Genomic DNA, 21,416 nt, shown 5'->3' on the forward strand with positions numbered 1-21,416 from the left:
TGTCTAGCTCTGTGTGCTTTGAATAGGATGTGTTTTCTTTATTCACAAGGTTAACAGTATTTTAACGTTTTCAGAACTAATGTAGGAGACTGAGAACTAGATCTTATTCCCTTGAATTGATGTATTCACATATGCTGATTAATATGAATGGTAAATGCATAGGCATAACATCAGTGACTTAAATGGCACCTTGCACATGTGAATGTTAGCTAAGTTACATCCCAAAGTGGAATTTTGTGGAAAAGTGCTTGACAGTTATAATTTCAAAAGCTCATAGAGAATACTTCAGAGCTTGTGCAATTGTTCACTATTATATGAATATTGACTAAATTGTATTTAATCTGTTTTTATGTAGGCGTGCTATCTTGCCACTAACTGTTAAATATGTGTGAACTAGAGACAGTCTCATGTACTAAAATGAAAAAAAAGAATCCAAGTTAAGTCTCAAACTGTTTGGCAATGGTCTCCAAAAAGTGGATGACTTAGCAGATGTCATCTTCAAGCTCTTGCAATGAGGAGAATATATTTAGGAATACTGGTATTTTGAAAGAATGTATGGGCAGTAAAAAAAAAATGTAAAAGTCGATTATCTTGAGTTTTTGTTCTTAAAGTCTGTTTTTCAACTAAACTGTATAGGGTTTGTCATGGTAACGGAAAAAGTGCCAGGTTAAAGTAAATGATGTTATTGTCTTGGAGTAATAGCAATAATTGCTGAAAAGCCAAACATTTTTATTTTTTCTAATTTGCCTTATGGCTATGACACTGGAAGCTTATCAGTTTCCCCCTTCTGGTGAACCAGGTAATTTATTTGTTAACTGAAAATATGCTATTTAACATTGGAGAGAAGAAAAAGCTTTCTGGCTTTGTGTGTGTTTTTAGATATATTATTTTTAATTCATTTATCTGTCAAAAATGAAGCTGTGTATTGCTCAGTTCTTTTAAATTTATATAGTCTTTTATTGTGTGATCTGTGCCTCTTAAATTGAATGCTGGTAGTATGAAATCTAAACTGTCTTATGAGGTGAAGATTCATGTTGACACGCAGTTGATGTTTGGAGGATAAATCAGAAAAATCTTACAACCACCCCCGCTTCCCACAAGAAAAGAGTGTGTACATCCTTTCCAAGACTTGTTGAGTTAGATTAGTTTCCCTTGAAGAATGTTAAGGCCTAGTTGATGGAGACGGTGGCATCTGCACAGAGCAAATTTGCAGCAAGGAGATACAGTACGATAACTGGATAGTGGGCTGTCTAGATTTTGTTATCTTTCGTTTCTTCCTGTATTATTAGAGATCTAGAAAACAGAAACAGATTTGAGGTAACAGTCTGGTATAGGTTGCTTGAGACCAAAGAAATGCAAGGAGCTTCAGGATAACATAGAGGAAGATCAGAGATAAGGTTGACAAGACTTGTAAATAAGAGTAATTTAAGCTAGTGAAATATATTGCTATTGTGTGTCATTGAACATCTTCATTAAACCATTTTTTTAATGATGTTCATAGAGGTTAATGAGATTGACGGGGGAAAAAAAAGTCTTATTTCAAGTATTTTCTGTTCCATTGTTAGCTGATAGATCTCTGAAATTCTATGGTAAGGTCTGAAACTAATAGGAAAGAAAATAGTGGGTTGGTATGAGGCAGAAGAAGAAGTTGAAGATGGTTTAGTTTAGAGAAGACAGGTGAGAAAAGTAAATGGAAGTAGAATAGAAAAATTGATACTGTAAGGTCAGAAACAGTTTTAGAAATCTGGATTACATTACACAGATTATTTCACTAGGATTTTTTTACACATAATAAGTTTAAAACAGTTTTTACGAAGTTACATTCTGCATTAGCCCATGGGACTTATTATTTAGTATTGTTATGGTCAAGAGTTTAGCACAGTGCAAAGTAAGTTTAAACATTCTGTATCAGTTATACAAGGAATGTTGAAATGGTTATGATTTTTTTATGGTGTAAAGCGTAAATCAGTAAATCACTGCAGATGAGTGTGTGTGTTTTATTGTTCTTAAAGCTGCACATTCTTCATGACAAGTTTTTGGTGTTTTCTTGTAAAACCCTAAGTGTTTTTTACTGTGGCAGCTACCGAAACTCTTTGAATACAAAAGGGAGTGCTTCATAATCTCTTCCTTATGAAATTGGGGCAGTTGACTAAAGCTTCAGGCTTAATATTTGGGCATTAGAATTGCTAGACTTTAAAGAGTCTGCAACTACAAATTTCTCGCTCAAGGGGAGCTGAAGTTGAATGGCCTATATACACTGTATATCTCTTGTGTGGGGACTTCTGGGAGAGACCCGATAGAATATATTGGTGTCTGGATATGCATAGAAAGGTAATGTGTTTATGTTAGTGGCATAGTAAGTATCACATGACCCTATAGGATTTCTGTTGGATTTCATAAGCTTAATTGGATGCTTTGTTACTGAACAACTCCAACAATGTGGAAATTGCCTGTGGCCTAATATGCTTTTAAGTATGTGGACATGTTAGATCCTATTGAAATCCCTTAAGGGCAGGACGTTCTGTTGAAAAGATCTGATTGCAGATTTGGATGGGGGGGCTTGTTTACAAATTACCTACCCATGCTGGTTATCCAGCTCACAGCATGACCACACTAACAGTTGTGTAGGCTCAGCAGTGTAGCAGGCACAATGTGGGAATAACTGTCCAGGGAGAGTTTGAATGTGAAACTGTGCTCCTGAGAAAGCATGATATACTTGCAAAATATGGAAGCAAAAACTTAAAGAGTAGGTGTTTCTATACTTGAAATAATACTGTTGTAAAAGCAAATACTACAATTCAGCTCAAATTCAAGTGATTATTGTTTTCACTTCACACAGTTGTTTTGCCCATCTCCTTGGAGACCTGCTTACCAACTTCTAAGGTTTTGTTGAGATCAGTTGGACTTTGCATGGGCAGGAAACTGCTGACAAGTATCCGACAGCATACTGTTTGGGAAAACACTGTAAAAGCTGAGTTAGAATTCTGGCTTTGAATACTGTGTGCGTGTCATTGTATTTTGCAATTTCTGATGCCAGTAGCCTTTCAATGAACTTGAAAGAACTGTACATACATATTTCAGCAATAAAATAGTGACAGTAGGGTTTCTAGAAAGAGTTCATTTTGCAACTTGAGTGAGGAATAAAAGTACTTTGACAGTGCTGTGTGGATTATCCAGGATCCTGTCTGACTCCAACTGATTCAATGCAGCTGTGTATCCTTGATGTTCATTATCTTAAATTTCTATTTTTGCGATTATAAACCAAATGTTGACTAGGTGTGATTTTTAGAATACTGTGGGGAAAGGTCTCTGGTGACCAGCAGACGCACTGTGTTTTTATAAGTTTTCTAGCTATTGGTAGTGGTAATGTTGGAAGATGGAGGGTATTTTGTCCACGGATAGAAGAGGGATTGCTTGGGTAGGGGTCTGAGTAAAAATCTATAATAGAGACAAGTCAGGGAAGTTGTTTTTAGACAACCAGTAAGACAGATGTGTAGAAACACTGGGGGTTTTATTACTAATCTTCAAATGTTTGTTAATTAAAATAATCCTTGTGTAAAGATGTTAGTCTTTATGGATAGATAGTGTTTAGTTTAATCTGAAAGTATGTGGTTCTGTAGAACAGAAGCCTTTCAGGTTTTACTTTGGGACTTGAATTCAGTAAGTGCAGAATGGACAGAAGCATGATTTCATTTTTGTTCATTTGGTTTTAATAATGGCTTAGTTTAGTTTTGTAACCATATAAAGTTGTTGGGACCTTTGGATACTTCTGCTGTTTAAGGCAGGTGTGCTCCTCTGTCTTTACCTAATGGTTGGAGCTGAACCTTGCAAGAGGACCTGTGTGTTTGGGATTGGTTCTTTCAAAGCTGAATGTGTGGAAAAGCAAGAGGGAGAGCTGATGTCTGTACCCCTTGGGTACCAGTCTGGATGGCTGGAACCAGACCCATGATGTAAATGCAGTTGGCTCAGCCTCTTCAACGAAGGCGGCCTTTGGGAACGGGCCTGCTTTGTAACAGCAGAGCAAAGCACAGCTTGTTCTGTCAGTTAACTAGTGGTGGTGTGTGAGGCCCTACAACCAGTCTAGTAATTGAGCAAGTACAGGTTAGTCCTTGTCCTCCTGCAATGCAAATAGAATCTGCCATGGTTTGTGCATGTCCTTCTGTGTTTGTGCATTCCCCTTTATTCTGTTGAATCTTCCGTTGACTAATGTAACAGTCTGGAGGCTAGAATGGTCCTAGTTAAGAAATAGACCTACTATAAAGCCTGAAAGTGGCCATGATTCCTGAAATGTTGAAGTCTGGGCTGCTGTAGGCAACTGCATTTGTGGTTCTGAAAATAACTTCACTAGAATGGCTATTAAACACAGTATTTGCATGATTTATAGTGACTGGAGAAACTGGACTACTGTATTTCTCCCCAAATGTAATTCTGAAACCCCGCAGGGCAAAGTAACATCTTTTTTCCACTGTCAGGTGGAAACAATGAGAATCTCAACTGGAAAATAAGTCCTGGGTTTGCATGATGTTAATTTATGCAGCCATATTCAGTTGTGCAATACTTGCCTGACAAGGGAGACAACATGATGAGGAAGATGGTTTTCTTGTGGTGTTTCATCTGTTGCAGTGTGGGTGTGCTTGACCCTTGAAGTTTACCCAGAAGTAGGAAACATGACTGCATAATTTGGGGTGGGGAGCACATTCACACTTGCCTGGGAAAAAAAGAAAAACAGAAACGATTTGCTCCTAAAATAGAGTTTGTGGGGGTTTCTTGACACACTGTTTCCTAAGACAGAACAAACAACAATCTGATACAGGAAAATAAGTTTCAGTAAGAATTTTATCCAAAGTTTATATGTCTTTAATCTGTAGATTAAAGTTGCGAAGAACATTCTGAGAGATGGAAGAGAGAATGCTCTTGGATTTGGGAACTGTGTAATGGGATGAACTTTTACTGTCACTTCTAAGACTTCTATGAAGATGGTGTTAACACCCTTTATATGGAGTATATATTTTTAAATGCTGTTCAGAAATTTTCAGTGTAGGGGGCATAAAGGATGGTGTAAACCACTTTGTCTTCCTAAAATCTTTCCGTCTACCTGAAGGACTTAAAAATGCCTGATTAACCACTGTGTAAAGGAGTTTTTGGAATTTTAATAAGCCTGGGTGTTAGCTGTCCCATTTGGAAATAGGATGATATATCTATATGCGAGGCTGACATTTCAAAGCTGTTTTCATGTGCAATATAAAATATCACATGGAAAGTTTACATGAAAATTAATACTTAGGCTTGCATTCTCCAAAGATATTTGTTTCCTCCTGCATACAGGTGTTTCAAATTCTGTCCAGTTCTACTGTGTCAGGAGACTAAATTGGTCTCATAATTTATCTGGATTTCCATCCTTCCCTCCCTCCTACATCAAAACTGGCAAATGGTATAAAAGAACTGGGTCTGCCACCTAGAAAAGCCTCAGCTGCACGTGAATGAGAACTTCATGAAAAACTGCCTTCATCTGCCCGATTCAGGCCTACTCGAAATCTCCAGTCTTCATATTAACCTCTACCTCATTTATGTACTTCAATCACTCTCTTCTACTTCAAAGTGATAGCACACCCATCAACATTAGAAAGAAATTCTTTCCAGATAGAGTTGTCAGGCATTGGAATGGCTGCCCAGGGAGGTTGTGGACTCACCATCCCTGGAGGTTTTTAAACTGAGATTGGACATGGCACTTAGTGCCTTGATCTAGTCAGTGGACTGAAGTTGGACCAAGGGTTGGACTTGATGATCTCTGAGGTCTTTTACAACCCAGCGGATTCTGTGATTCTGTAACAGCGTTTGTGCTGCTTACATGTCAAGCTTGGCGGTTCCAGCATAATGCCTGCACACTCTCTAATCACTGCAGCAATTTCCAAGTTACTTGGATTCTCTGCTAGAAAATAGTGGCTGAATTCATGCATCTAGTCGTGACTATTCTGGTTAATTCCATCTCAAAAAATCTGAACCAACCCGTCTCATAATAGTGCGGGAATTTTTCTTGTGAGGCATATGCTGTAGGATCTCTGAAGTTATAGGCATATTGGTCATGAATTCATCAAAGAACAGTGAGTTCAGCCTGTGACTCTGTTGCCAGGCGGTGGCACAGTGTTACTTAGCCTCTTCATATTTCTTTTTATGATTTCATAATCTTTTGGAGCAGCTACACCAGTTGCTTATAACTTTCTTAACATTTCCTGAAAAGCATAAAGAAATTAACCTATTTCTTGAATTCTGTTATTGGAGTTTATTACGTAATTATGCCAGAGCATACTTAAGATTTATGTCATTGCTTAACAAATCCATCAACAGAAATGGGATATTGTATTAAAAAAAGACAGTTTTAGTGTACCTCTGGTTTGAATAAAAAAAATGCATAATGGAATATAAGCTCTTAAAAAAAAAAAGGCGGGGGTATGTCAAATTCTCTGAAAACTAATTATCACTGTTGATGGATAGCAAGTTAGATTTTTTTCCAAGGCCATCTACCTCAGAGCAGGAGCTCAGAACAACATGAGAAGGGTTAATGAATGTCTTAGATTGTACTAAATTATATCTGGTTTTCTTATGCTAACATTAGTGACACTGTTCCTTACTGTAAGGAACATAGAAATACTTTATTTCAGCCTGGAGAGCAAAACTGATAGGCTTTTGCACTTTTAGTTTGTCCTTGTTTTGTCTCCAAATCAGGGTGTGTAAGAGCTGTTACTAAGGTTTAATAATTTCTGGTGAATGAAGAAGTTGAACTAGAGTATTTAGATTTTGCACTCCTTTCTTCAGAACTCTTAGCAATCCCTAAGCTCTGTTTACACAGACAGAATAAACTGTCAAGCAGAATGTAATAATACCTGTGCTTGACTTTTAGAATGTCAGTTTCTTAGTAGACTTCTTTGATTAAAAAAAAAGTCTAGTCTCCACATTTAGATGTCTTGTGGTTAAAACCCCTGCAGATCATTTTCTTGCTTCACTCATGAAACATTCCAGCTTCAGCATCTGAATGGACAGTAATAATAAATAGAAAATTTTTCTTGAGGTATGGTCTTTTCTATAGTAGGGGTGAGACTGAGAAGCAGTGCCTCGGTGTCTTTGTTCATACGTGTCCATAGGCGATTTGGAGGGATTGTGGGCATCCCACCTTCACTGCTACTGCTCTGTGGGGGTCATATACTCAGACTGTAAAGTGTAGAGTTGTCCTTTACAGTGTGTCATAATTTCTGTGGCTGACTTGAATCCTTGGAATACAGTGCATTTAAAATTGCTCTAACATTGTCAGTGCAATTATGTTTAAAACTAAAATGACCTGATCTTTGTGGTTTAAGGGTTTATCCCAGGAAGTCTTCTGTTCCATAAGGTAGTACTCAAATGAGTAAGTCAACAGATTCTTCATCCTAGGATGAGAGATATTTTCAAAGTTTAACTTGAAATAACTTAAAAAAAGCAACTATCAAACCCATAAAATAGCTCTCCTGCTTGCATAAAGTGAAATCCTAGCTGTAACAAATCTAGGGCAGTGTTTTCAGGATCTGTATAATTGAGGGGAGAGGTCTCCAACTACTTTTCTCTCCCTCAAAATAAGTAAAGACACAAAATGTCAGCCAGCTCTTCTGAAAGAAGTTATTTCTGCAGAGTAGTTCCAAGGGTTAAATGACATCGTTGTGTTTGTTGCCAACACATTTCAGAAATCTCATCCCTTGCTATTCAGTCTCCATAAAAATAACTGGATCCTGGCCAAAATGGGGCCACTTTGCCTATGCACTGCTGCATTTCAGTTGATCCTTTATGCGTCATAACACTGATACTTTAGATGCGAATACCTAAAGTTACTGAAAATTCTTGCATTTTTAAAGTATCAATGTTCCTGTTTAAAAATGAGTTTTATTTTCTTCTCTCATTTGTAGGAGCTTTTGTTATGCTCAGCACTTTCTGAAAGCATAGATTCTGAGTGGCTTCAACAGTAGTGAATGGTAAAGATAATTTAAATTTTAAATATAAGTTTTTAGGGTTTGTTTTTAACATGTGTGATAGCATTGGGTATGTTAGTGGGGTCTTTTTTGCCTTTTTTTTCTTTTTTTCCCCAGGCACTGATCTGGTGTATAACCTTTTTGGAAATGCTAACAAACATTTTAATAAAGGTAGATTTTAATGTCTAATTTCAGATTGTCCACTGCCCTTTATTTAGGAAAAAAAAAAAAAAAAAGTAGTGCTATCAGAAAATACTAATTACAAAACCTTGCAGGAAAAGTGAAACCATGCTCTTGTGGTCATATCGTGTAGTGGAAGGGCCTTGTTCATTTTGCATAGTTTACTGAATCTTATTGTCAAAAGAAAATCTTGAGGGAATAAAACTTCTCTTTCTTCTTCCCTTTGCACCCAGAGCATGTGTGTGACTTTCCTTTAGACACCTTGGAATTTGTACTGTGTCCTGTGTTCAAATGAGCTCTGGAGTCTTCTGCCTTCTGGTAAAACTGCTTGTGAACCCCACAGTGCCGCAGCCTCCCCATGGCTGTGGGAAGAGCCTGTGCCGGGTGCTCTTCTCCTGACCCGCTGTGTTGGAAGCAATCCCAAGTAGTAAAACCTTGTCCTTGATCTTGGGTCCTGCCCTGGGTCTCATTTCTGTCTAAAACTACTGATGCAATCACTGTACATCTCCCTGAACTTGCTGTTCTGTGAAGCAGCATTAGACTCCTCTTGGGTAAGTTGCTGCCTCTATGTAAGCAGATGGCTTTCCTTGCAGGGGACTGTGTGGAGTATTTTGCTAAGCAATTTGGGGACTTTCATGATTTAAAGCATACTGTTTCCTAGGAAAATCTGATTTCATGTACATGTATGTGAAAATTATGGAAATTTTTTTACCTGATTTATTACACTGGCAAATTAAACATCTAATTTTGCTTTGGTCAACTTTGACTCTTTGTTTGAGAAGCTGTTGTGTGTACTTGTGTGTTCCACAAATTTGGTGTTGGAATTAAAAGTGTAACAGCTTTTATAATTTCAGCTTATGGCCAGTTTTCATTTTTGGGTCAGACATGCTGATCAGTTTGTCTCAAGCTTTCTAAATACTCATTGGATAAAGCTGGGGCCCTGCCCTTGGAAAGCTAGTGCTCTGATTTGACCTCTGTTCAAAAATCTGAGGGCACTGGCTTATTGGCGTATTTGGCATGAGGCTTGGGAAGTGCATGTGGGTTCACAGAAAACTAAAAATAAGCAGTATTTGGGTTAAACCTCTTTCTTTGTATGTACTCGTGACCCTGATGGCAAAAATAACTGTACATTTGTTATCTGGTACTGGTACCATCCGTGAATGTTAGTGGTGGAAAATATTTGAATCTTAGACTACCTTAACCTCAGATACCTTCTGCACAACTAGAAGATGAAAATGAAACGTGACTGATTCTTGTATAGTGCTGACTGGTGTGTGTGGCCGATTCTTTGTGGCATCAGTGATGAAATTTAATGTAGCAATAAAGCAGGCTGGAAAAAACTCTTGTCACCGATGTTTTCTGTTCAACAAATTTTATAGTTTTGTCAGTAAGGCACAGAGAGACCAGCTCTCCAGTGCAACCCTTTTTATTCTACAGGTTGTTGAATGTCACTAAAAAAACCCCAAAATAAACAAAAACAACAAAAAACCCCAAACCAACCAACCAAACAAAAAAACTAACCACAAAAATAACAACACAAACTTGAGCAATTCTGTTTCAAGTGCACTAAACTGCTGAATGCATTGAAGCTTGTGAGACAAGCTGAGCTATTTGGGGACATGTAGTTTTTTGTCACTGAAATTTGTCAGGTAAGATATGCCTGAATGATTCATGTAGGAGATTTGCACTTAATACTGCAGAAGAACATTTAAAAATAGTAAGAGATACCCCACCTGATCGGAGGGAAAATTTGTCCTGATTGCAAGTCTGATCAGTTTGACCTGAGTGTAGGAGAAGGATTAAGAGGATTTTTGGTACTGTCTCTGAGTACTTGTGCCTTCTGTCTGACATTCAGTCTCCAGCTGTCACCAACCTACCAGCAGAGGAAGGTGCTATTTAAAAAAAAAGGCACTAGAAAGTGCTAGAATACTAGAAGTGCTTTGGAAGCTGCAAATAACATGAGCATATTGTGCATGTGGGAATTTATTTTTCCCAAAGCCTAAGAAGGAAGGGCAGATTAATAGATTTCAGAAGCAGACGGGACTGATCTCAGTGCAGACTCAGTAGAAGGTATTCTGGAAGTTGGATTAAAACTTCTTATTTATAAAGATTTTCACAGCAGAGTTATTGACTCAATATTGTATATATATAGTTATGAAACTGCCATCTCTATTCAAGGGCTAATGTGTCTGATACTCACTCCCAAGTATTAAATCTGTCCATACTTTTGTTAGCAGGACTGAAAGGCCCTGTCACTTCAATGATCAGTTAAGCTTTCTGGTTAACCGAATAGGTCAAGCTACTAATCCCTACAAGTTTGTCTTCTGCTCTCTAGATCATCACTGAAGCCCCAATATTTCATGGTTTTTTTTGAAGTGTGTATATTAGAACCAGAAATAATATCACAGTGGTGGTGGTGGTGTGGTTTTGTTTGTTTGGGGTTTTTGTGTTTGTTTTCAAAGTTAGGGAAGATAATTTTGCTACTTAATGGTCTTTATTTTATGCTTAAAGAATACCACTTCACCACAGCATAATCTTTGCAATTCCTCCATAGCGATCTGTGATGGCTCCTGAATTCAGTTCTAATCTTGCCTTCCCAGCACCGAGTAATTCTGGCTTAATTTTTGTCTCCAGTTGTATTCCTTTGCATTAGCTGTGTTAAATTGCGTTTTGTGATATTACAGTATTAATTACATCATTCATTGTGGTTTTTACTTGAGAAACTTCTTCGAATTGGAATTCAGGGTTCTGAAATAAAATTGCAGACAAATCAACTTTTGCGATGTTTGGCAGGTTTTTACTTGGCAGCCTAATATGAAGACTCATTTGAGGGGCTCTTTAAGTCCAGGTTCAATGTGCAGCAAATTCATTTTCAGTCTCATTGCTGGAGCAACTTCATAAATTAATCTCAAAGTCACAATGCTGCTCTGAACCATGACACTGAAGGCCATGTTTTTCACCGAAGTGTATGGAGTTATTTTGGGGGCTAACAGACACCAAAGTAGTGAAAAGTAGCCCCCTGCCATTACCGCCTCATACCACTTGTGCTCCTCTGCTAAGGCACAGTGGAAAAATATATGATAGTTTGCAGAATTCATACTTCCACAGTGTGCCTGGAGAAATGCAAAAGACATTGGTGAAATTCCTGTTTTCTTATTTGCTTGGAAATTTTCTGATAGATTTGTGGAGCTCTTAGGGTTTCAGAAGAAAAGCTTAAGGTGTGTGTGGTTTAAGATACTTATGCAGAGAGTTTCTTTGTGTTATATGTACAGTGTGACTGTTTGCTTTGGTAAATCCATTAATGGGTATTTATGTTGTTTTACCACCTCACATAGTTACCCCTGTGCTTTACCAAATGTACTTTTTGAAGTTTTGTTTCTTAAGATATATACTTCGCAAGCTCTTTGTTTGTGTGTGGAGTAGTTTTTTTGAGGTTTGTGTTTTTGGTGAAAGGCCTATGGCAACTGCTGTTTTGTCATTTCTATTACACAGATTCTTGCCCTTCATAAGTAGTTACGATTTCATGTCTAGTTTGAAGCAAGTTTCTAGCTCTATTTTTTGTGGCTAACCATTTTAAGACATTTTAAAAATGTAAGTGTTGGAAATAATGTAAGAAATGTTGATGACCTTCAGTATACCAGTAATACTGTGTCTTAAAAACTGATAAAAAAATTCATTGTTTTGTATGGTTTGAGGCCTCAGTTTTGCCCAAATGAATTTTTACCAGTTCTGTAATGCAATCTTGTGATGCTTCACAGCCCATTGGCCTAGGCTTCTGATTTTGGTGGTTTGGAGGAGGTGGAAATAAGAAATAATTGCTGACAAATTAGGTGCATTTCAAGGAAGTTTTGTGACTTGGCCTAGTTGGTTTTTGGTTGGTTGGTTTTTCTTCTTGTTCTCTAGCATGGTTTGTTTCTTGGAATCCTGTATTTAGCTTTCAGCATCTCTGTTAATAAATAAGATGATGGTGCTTGCATTCAGTACAAGATAAATAGCTGTTCTTGTTTGTGAAATAGTCTCTTCCTGTTTGAAAACAAAGAGCAAAGGAAATTTTGAAGATGCGTGAGCTAGGAACATTCGCTGAAAAAGAATCTAATTGTTCGTGATGTTAAGTATGTTGTCTAGTAAGTAGTGCAGTCATTATTTACCTTCTTTGTTCTTAGACTTCCTAAGATAGCACCAGTTTTTCCTTTTAAAAGTTCAGTAGGAAACATTTGAAATGACAAGAACAAATCCAGTGTCATTGGTGCCAAAATGTTCTTACTGAATATGACGGAAACTGTAGTGCAAATCATAAATAATTTCCCTATTATAAGGTTATATTAATTTTTAAAGGGCAAGTTTGGCAAAGGTTATTCTAAAATAAAGGAAAATTGGAAAAAATACAGAAAGTGCCAGAATATTGAGTGAAGTGAGAGCAGTGCAAATTTATAAACAGTTGTTTGTTTTCAGATACCAAGTGATAATGTAACTTTATTTTCTACAGGTAGATGTTCTGCTTCCTTGTCATCTCCCCACCAACTCAGTTTTCAGGTGAACTCTGTTGACGATGCCTCCCTCTCATCTCACGACTGCCCTGTGCAGGAATTGCAGCTCTGTAGATTAGCAGTCCCTCTCACACTCTTTTGTGGCTCATAAAACTACTGTCTTCTCTCTATTCTTTCCCTGTCCTTTTTTGTTTGCATTCAAACTAGAGCTCCCTTCCCTCCCTCTACCATCACACTGTCTGATTTGTCCCTTACGCAAACCTTTTACTCCTTGAAGACACCTGATTGCACAACAGTAAAGTAAACAAGTTGTGTTGTTTTATTTTAACTATGCCCTTGTCCCTTCCCCAGTAACTTCCTGTCAAACCTGTTTTCACCTCTGCTAGACTTAGTGGCATCGTTCTGGTGTGAGAGGAGAGAACGTGTTGAAAGAGCTGTCAGAATAAAACTGATACAAAGCACATTGCTATATCATAGTCAAAATAGGTTTCAGAAGCTGTACATTCTGGAAACAGGTGCCCTCAGTCTTTGTTGCTAGTGACTGGGATTGTATCAACAGTCGAAAAGTCTGCTGCTCATTTACTTTGACATATTTGACACAAAGTCCCATAAAAATGTTCTGCTTGTGTGTTATTTTGTACAGAGAGAGTGTAAGCTACCAGGAAGAGGGCAGGTTTTTTCATTTTCTGTTTTTTCTTTTCTGAAATTACAGATTTTGTAAGGTTTTGACCAGATAAATCTTCTAAACTTAAACAACAACAAAACCTGTAGTTTGGGTTGGTTTGTTTGTTGATTTGTGTGGTTTTTTGTTTGTTTGGGTTTTTTGCATCTGCTGCCTTTGGGTTGGCTGTGTATTTTGAATTTTTTATATGTCTTTTAGGTTCTCTTGTGTTATTGTCACAACCTTCTTCATGCTTCTCAGAGTATATTGTTATTCTGAATTGACCTCAGCAGATTTAAAGCTGGATTGGGGTGAAGGGGTGTGCTCAGTCCTTTGGTGGCAGCGAGGCTTTAGATTACATCAAATCCCATTGACTACAGCTGTAGTCAAAACAATTTCCTCTGAGTGTGGAGGAGCAAAAAATAGCCCATTGCAAGTTATTACAAACCAAAACCAATGTTTTAAGTGACAGCAAAAATTCATTTCCTTCAAGAAATGTAGTTAGCTGGTCCCTGCTAGTGTATATGTTGTGAGACATCTTAAGTCTCCTCAAGGTTCACATGGTGTTTATGATGATGATTCAGCTGAGAGACTGAACTATAAACAAACAGATCTGTCCCAAATTCCTGGTATTGAATTTAGTTTAATATTAAAGTTTTAACTATGTTTAATAACTACAATGAGATCCCAGCCCAAATCCAATGTTGTTGGGTTTTTTAAATTCTTTGATATAATTTTTTAGATTTAAGGGTTTTTTACTGTGCCTGTAAGTTACTGTAGATTCATATTGGGTATTATTCACTGTCTTACCTGTTTAACTATATTTGCATTATCTAACTCTACATATTGAGTGCTGAGGAATATAAGCTGTTTAGAAATGGACGTTTTTCTTTTTTTCTGGATATTAACATGAACAATTTTGTGGTATTCCTGTTCTAGAACTTTATTTTGTTTAAACTGAACTCTGTAACACCACTTCCTCTTAGGTGAATCCTGTGATGAAACTCGCTTGTGTTAACGAAGGATGGGGAAGAAGGGGATTTTGAAAGATGAAAGTAACCCAAAATATTAACACAAATTTCAGATTTTTTTTTTTAAACAGTACTCAGTATCTGTAAATGTACTATGAACCCCATAAAGCTGGTTTTCTGACCAAAAATGTGTTTCATGAGCAACCTGTTTATAGTACTTGCACACATGTGTCCTGTGATAAATACCACATGCTGTGACTTGGCTTGATGGCTCTCAACTGATGTGGTGGTTTATCAAAACTTCTAGGTTTTATATATGTACATATATATTAGAAGAATGGATCTAATTGCTTCAGTTACTATAAGGTGTGATTTAGATTCTATTATTCCACCTCCCCACTAATAATGCTGTTCCCTCTGACTGTGTCTCCATATTTCAACATAGCTGCTTTGGAGCAAAGGGCTTTTTCTGCTCTTAGCTTTCCAGACACGGCTTTTTCAGTTAAGGGTGTGCCTTTTTCTGACACAGTTGTGTTAGAACAGTCTCTCCTATAGAAACACTTATCGTGACAGAAAGTCGTTTGACATTAGTTTATCTTACTTGGGGGCTGTTGTATACTGCACTGTAAAGAAACTGGCTGTGCTGAAGAGTTGCGAGTCTGAAGATGGTCTTAATTTTTTTTTACTGTCTGGGCAACCTATTGTAATCTTTCCAATGTGACTTTCCAGTTTTTAGCACTATTGCCATTCCCCAGAGTGTGTTCAGCTTAACTGTTCAGATTCCTTTTATTTATTCATACCCATATTACTGAAGCTCTTACTGGAGAGTTCATCTTGCCCTTACTCCCAAAGGGTCTTCCGAAGAAAGTAATAAATTCCGATGGCTTGTGCAAAATGTTCTCGAACATATCTGTTTCTAATTCAAAAATCAATACCTTTATCTCAGTAGCTGACAGCCCTTAAAATAAACAATTACTATTACAGTTGTCATAAAGCAGTTCATTACTAGACCTTGGGGAGGAGATGCCATTAGTTTTGGGTATCTCCAAAATGAACTATGAAACTGACATTTAACCTTAGATATGAAATGATCACTTAATGTTAAACATTGAATTTACTGTTAAATTATTGCCACTACGTAGTGGTGAATCAGTAATATCTTCCCAGGACCTTATTGCCTGCCATCTTATACTGGAGTGAAGGAGTAATACAACTTCAGCAAAACACTGTGATCCCATTCGGATGTTGCCTGTGCAGGCTGTTAGGGACCAGCTTCCTTCTGGTTTGAGTAAGAAGCAGTTGAGGATAAGTAATGATGTATGTAATTCATTTGGAAATAGCATTTGTGACTCTGAAAGTGAGAATAAATAATTAGGTACAAAATTATGTTTGCAGATCTGTCTACACTCTTAGAATCATACAATCATTTCAGTCGGAACAGACCCTGAAGATCATTGAGTCCAACCGTAACCTAATTCTAGCTGTAAACTAGGTCCCTAAGGACCTCATCTAAATGCCTGTTAAACCCCTCCAGGGATGGTGACTCCACCACTGCCCTGGGCAGCCTGTTCCAGTGCCTGACAAACCTTTTTGTGAAGAAATTTTTCCTAATATCCAATCTAAACCTCCCCTGTTGAAACTTGAGGCCATTTCCTCTTGTCCTGTCACTTCTTACTTGGGCGAAGAGACCAACACCCTCCATGCTACAACCTCCTTTCAGGTAGTTGTAGACAGTGATAAGGTCTCTTCTTAAAATAAGACTGCACAGGCACACACAAGATGCAGAATTAGGCTGTATTTCTTCCAGGGTGGAGGAAAGCTAGTAATTAAAATAAATTATAGTAATTAAGATGTGTATATGTGCTGACTTTAAAGAAAAAAAAAAAATTGACTATGACTTTTAAAGCCTAAACTGATTGGTTTAAAATGAAATCCTTTAAACAGTGAAGAGGTGTCTGTGTGTGTTTATTTAGCAACTCGGTGGGTGGAAATCACTGAGCATCCAGAAACTTGTTTGTCTTAAGTACTGACATAGATCCTCATAGTAGTATCTTCTTCTGCAGAGTCAAGGAAAATGCTTTTGCTTGTTGTGTTTAACTATCTCAGTTTAGTGATTTTTTTTTTTTTTTTCCTTCTGAAATAAGAAACCATTTGAGTTTTGAAACTTGTTTTATAATCTAAGAATTAAAGAGGATGAGATCTGGTAATTGTGAAGTCTTGAAGCAGATAATTTTCTTCATTGCAGTGGTTTTAACATAATCCGCATTTCAAAATAATTTATGTAAACTTACGTTTTCTGGGTGCATCCACATCTGAGGTGGTTGTAGCTAATAAATACACAAGTAAATTCCTAATCAGATTAAAATCCACAAGCAAGTACAGTTCAAGATGAGTCACTAAGAAAAATATAAAAATAGTAAAAGAAAAAGAACTATGTAAAAATTTACTAGTTATAGCATGTAAAAGATTAATCATTACTTAAATGAGAATGCGTACAACCTTTCCTACTATATAGCAAAAAGAATTGCAATGACTTAATAATATCAGCAGATTTTAATGGTACTAATTCTTGCAAAGCTGAAGATAGATAATCTAAATCAGAGTTATTATTAAAATTAGTCTGTTTTGCATTACTGGGCTAGCATTACTATATTCTGCTGCTTTATTCTCTTAATCTATTCTTCCACCTCCAGGAAAAGACCTACTACATTTTCTTGGCTCATTTTTGTAGTAAAGTTACTAAATGTCATGATGGCAAGCAATTTCAACCTTGTGTGTTTTGTGTATAATCTAAATAATTTGTTTGCTGGACTAGCAAGCCTTTCAGAGGTAAATATTCTTATTACAGTTCAGTGAAGTACAGTTTGTGTTAGTGGCATTTTGTTTTATCATGTACAATATGGAAAGAAAATAAATATTTCCTGACAAAGCTTAATATGATATGTCGGATGATCAGGAATCAGAGTTTTGAGTCTCAAGATGCTGCCAGGGTGGCTTTATTAAACTGTTGGCTTGTCAGTGGAAGGCTTCAAAAAATCTCCTGGAAAGGATGTTGGAACGAAGGTTATAATACTGGGCCCAGAAAACTGGGATAATGTTACACAAAGGGATTCTTGTGAGTGAAAGAAGAATGTGTGTATGAGCAATACCAGATGAGTTTTCAGCTTTTCTAGTAGATACACAATTGCTGATTACAACATGTAAAACTGAAATGAACCCTGGCCAGTGGGTGGGGGCTGTGTTTGTGTGTGTGCTTCCCAGCTTCCAAAACTGGCACGCTAACGGAGTGATGTGCGTGTTGTTGAATATACCAGAAATAAATATATTTGTGAAAACCATGCCTCGGGTTGTAGTGTCAGTATTGCTGAGTTTTGTCTCCAGAAACGTGTTTGTAATCTGGGCACGTTTTGGTGGGGTTGATTCTTCATACTAATGAACCTGTGTAATATCCTGATTTAAATTCTGATTTATGCAATATTCTGTCTGCTTTAACTTCTTAAGTAAAAGGAACAAAACCAAACCAGTGAGTGAAGACCTCACGTGTCTTGAACTTCTCTGTCATTGTCTGTGAGAAGATCTGAAGGACTTTCATGCTTCTGAAAATCAAGCTATGTAGAGACCTTGGAGAACTGGAGATAGCTTAAATAGGAACTCTTGCATGAGTTTGGTGTAGCATATTCGTATGTGGCATATTTTACTTGGCATATATGTTAGCCTATTTCTAATGTTGTATTTTTAATTTTTTTTTTTTTCCTCTAAAATATTGCTAGCCAATTGCATAGATGTGGTTTTGGTTTTGGGAAGCCATGCTAGTTTTAGGTGGATTTGAACTATTGAAACATGGAGTTCTTATTATTTCCTTGCTTGCTTGATTTATTTATCTTCTCTATTTTCTCTTCACAGGTTCCTTAAAGTTGTGCTATGAATGGTGATTCTGGTGTGGGGGTGGTGACTTCACCACCTCCAACAACAGCCCCTCATAAGGAGAGGTATTTTGATCGAGTCGATGAAAATAATCCAGATTATTTGAGAGAGAGGAATATGGCACCTGACCTTCGCCAGGATTTTAACATGATGGAACAGAAGAAGAGAGTCTCCATGATTCTTCAAAGCCCAGTAAGAAAAGAAAATGCACCATCTTGAAAGTGATAAATTTATTATCTCTATTTCTAGTAACTCTATGGAATTGGAGAATTTTGTGGTATCCTAGATCCTTTTGATCTTTTTTCTGGTTAGCCTTTCTTTTAAAGTATCCTAGTTGTCATCTAATTTTTCCTCACATTACCTGATTGAATTTTCATTGTCTATTCAGGAAGCAGCTCCTTAGTCTTGCTTTCAGAATTTTCTGTGTAATTGTCAACATTTTTTCATGTTGTCTATCTAGTCCTGGTCAGACAGTTTTTCTCTTGTTTCATGTATTTAGTATTCATTTAAACATTTAAATTAAGTAACTCTTCTCGGAGTAGATGGTACAAGGCAGGTCTGTCCTGTGCTGAACTTTTCATGCATGTTTCTGACATATGAAATATTCTTATACATCTCTTTCTGAAAGGTTGCACAGTAATAACTATGAATGATTGAAATTTAATATTGAAGATGTTTCCCTCAGGGAGAAGGTGCACAAAACAAAATTTCTCTCATAACATTTGTTCCTTTCATAATAACTGATGGATGACTTGAGGTACAAAATGCTTCAGGACATGACTTTCTTAAGAATAGGGATGTAGTGGTGTATATTTACAGTTTTTCCGTTCGAAATCAACCCATTTCATTTAGATTCACTTGACGACTGGAATGCATCTCTTTCGGTACAAATTCCTGTGTTCTTGTCAAAAGCAGTAGCTACCAGCAATAGTGAAAAATGTTGTTTTCTTCCTTTCAAAGTTAAAAAAAAAAAAAACACAAAAAAACCAAAAACAAAAACAAAAAAAAAAACCCCAACAATAACAAAAAATAACAAACCCCAAAACATCCAGGAAAAAAAGTAAACCCTCTTTGAGAGAAAACTGTTTTAAAAACTTAACGCCTATTCCTTCCTGTGTTCCTGGATGCCTCTTACCTCACAGTCCCCTGTCAGCCACACTGATAATTTTCCTTCTTTTTTCCGGTTCTGCTACTTTTCCTTTCATGTTTTGTGTTCAAGGCAATTGTACATCCTGCTCCTTCTTCAGAAATCCATATGAGTAGGTTCAGTGAGTTTTGGCGTTACTTGAAAAGACACTGCTGGAATTTCCATTCATTAAAAAAAGACGACTCATATCATTGGAGCACCAGGGAGCAATATTTTCAAGTAACAGTGTGCACCCAGTAATTCTGCCCTGGGCTGTTTTTCAGAAGAGTTATAGGACCATCTAAGTGCTACAAAGAAGCTGTGTATGAAAGGTTGAAGTTCATTTTAACATGCTTTATAATATGCAATGTCCTGTTGCTAGGCTTTTTGTGAAGAGCTGGAATCTATGATCCAGGAGCAATTTAAGAAGGGGAAGAACCCAACAGGTTTATTGGCTTTACAACAGATTGCGGATTTCATGACAACGAACGTACCAAATGTCTACCCTGCAGCACCACAGGGCGGAATGGCTGCATTGAACATGAGTAAGTGCACCTTGACTTCTGATTGTGGAGTTCTTTTTTTTTCTGAAAGGCTTAGAGCGAAGACAGTGTGAATAAAACAAGAAGTGCTGTGAAGTTCAGATGATACCCTGTTCTGCTCACAGGAACACTGCAAATGTAAAATGAATTGATTAGTTTGTAAATGGCACAGTGGTATGCAATGTGATTCATGTCTATAATTCATATCAAAAGCTATTTCAAATGTAGTATCTTAATTGAAAAGTCAGTCTGATAAGTCAGCACTAGTAAAAAATTTAAAGATTTAACTATTGCTAACGTTTACCACATACAGGAAAATTAAATGCTTGTTAGTAGTCTAGTAACAGTGAGGTTCTTTAGAAACTAGTTATTTTTGCCATTGAAATGCTGTTTGCAGCTTTATTCTGTGAAGCTATGCGAAACAAAGAAAAACAAAATATGCAAATGAATATACACGGAGCTTTTTTGTTAGGATAATATAAATCCTTGCCTGTACTCCAAAATCTGTAGTTTAGACAGTAGCATAGCCTGCTTCTGCTTTATCTAATTTTTAACCACATTTCTAATTGCACTGTAACTAGAACTACAGTATTTGTAATTATTTACCATAATCTTCCTCTCTCTAGCTTGTGCATATTTTTAGGTGTATAATTCTCCTTTTCAGGAATACCAAGTCATATTCACTTGAGAAAAGTGAAATATTTGCAGTTACATTTTTCTGTTAACAATGAAGTTTGTTATTAGTTTGAAACAGAAAAGAAAATACTTTGCTAAGGAAGACACTGTCACCTTAGCACTAATGAATATTAAGGAAGGAAACAAATGCTGAGTCTACTGAAGATAAATGACCGTGTCTGAGACTGTCATTACATTTGTGTGATACAAATTATGACATTATAGTAATTCAAGTTTATTATCCATTTCTTAGGTTAATATGTTGATATAAACCAGTAAGAACAACCACTAAAACAGTGACGTGTGCCACTGGGTTTTAACTGATATTGAACACAAACCCCCATGTGCTTTTTTACCCCTTTTCAGGTCTTGGGATGGTGACACCAGTCAATGATCTGAGAGGATCAGATTCCATTGCTTATGAAAAAGGGGAGAAGTTGTTGCGATGTAAATTGGCAGCTTTCTACAGATTAGCAGACCTCTTTGGCTGGTCTCAGCTTATTTACAATCATATAACAGTGAGTATTGAATCAACAGATAACTGAGCCAATTGTTTTAACCTACAAGAGAATTGCTTCCCTCCCCCATGTGTCACTTTCTCTTTGTGTGGAAGATGAGCAAAGTGGTATTGAAAGCAGTATAATAGTGAAGAGATTTGTCACTGCATCTCAAGAATAAGAACTGGAACAGCTTGGATGTCAACTACCATAACCTGAATAGAGTCTTAAGAGAGTGTACGTGCAAGTTCTTATAATGAAACTAAGATTGCTCAAAGACTCAATCTTTTAGTATCTTAAATGCTTTGAATAATTGTATATGTTATTCTGCAAGCTTCCTTCCTAAGTACTCAAATATC

The 21,416-nt window shown here is 36.9% G+C and overlaps 1 protein-coding gene across 16 annotated transcripts in view; it reads left to right on the forward strand.

The window, feature by feature from the left end:
- The window catches only part of ADD1 (adducin 1), a 61,975-nt gene that overhangs the window by 11,351 nt on the left and 29,208 nt on the right, over window positions 1-21,416 (forward strand). For all 16 annotated transcript variants that reach the window (XM_071808501.1, XM_071808504.1, XM_071808505.1 and 13 more), the window contains exons 2-4: window positions 18,197-18,409; window positions 19,726-19,888; window positions 20,927-21,078. In XM_071808501.1, the coding sequence (XP_071664602.1) occupies window positions 18,215-18,409; window positions 19,726-19,888; window positions 20,927-21,078 (510 nt within the window). In that variant the 5' untranslated portion in view covers window positions 18,197-18,214. The remainder of the gene's footprint in view (window positions 1-18,196; window positions 18,410-19,725; window positions 19,889-20,926; window positions 21,079-21,416) is intronic.

Source organism: Patagioenas fasciata, chromosome 4 (assembly GCF_037038585.1).
Source record: "Patagioenas fasciata isolate bPatFas1 chromosome 4, bPatFas1.hap1, whole genome shotgun sequence".
In the NCBI taxonomy this organism is placed as follows: Eukaryota; Metazoa; Chordata; class Aves; order Columbiformes; family Columbidae; genus Patagioenas; species Patagioenas fasciata.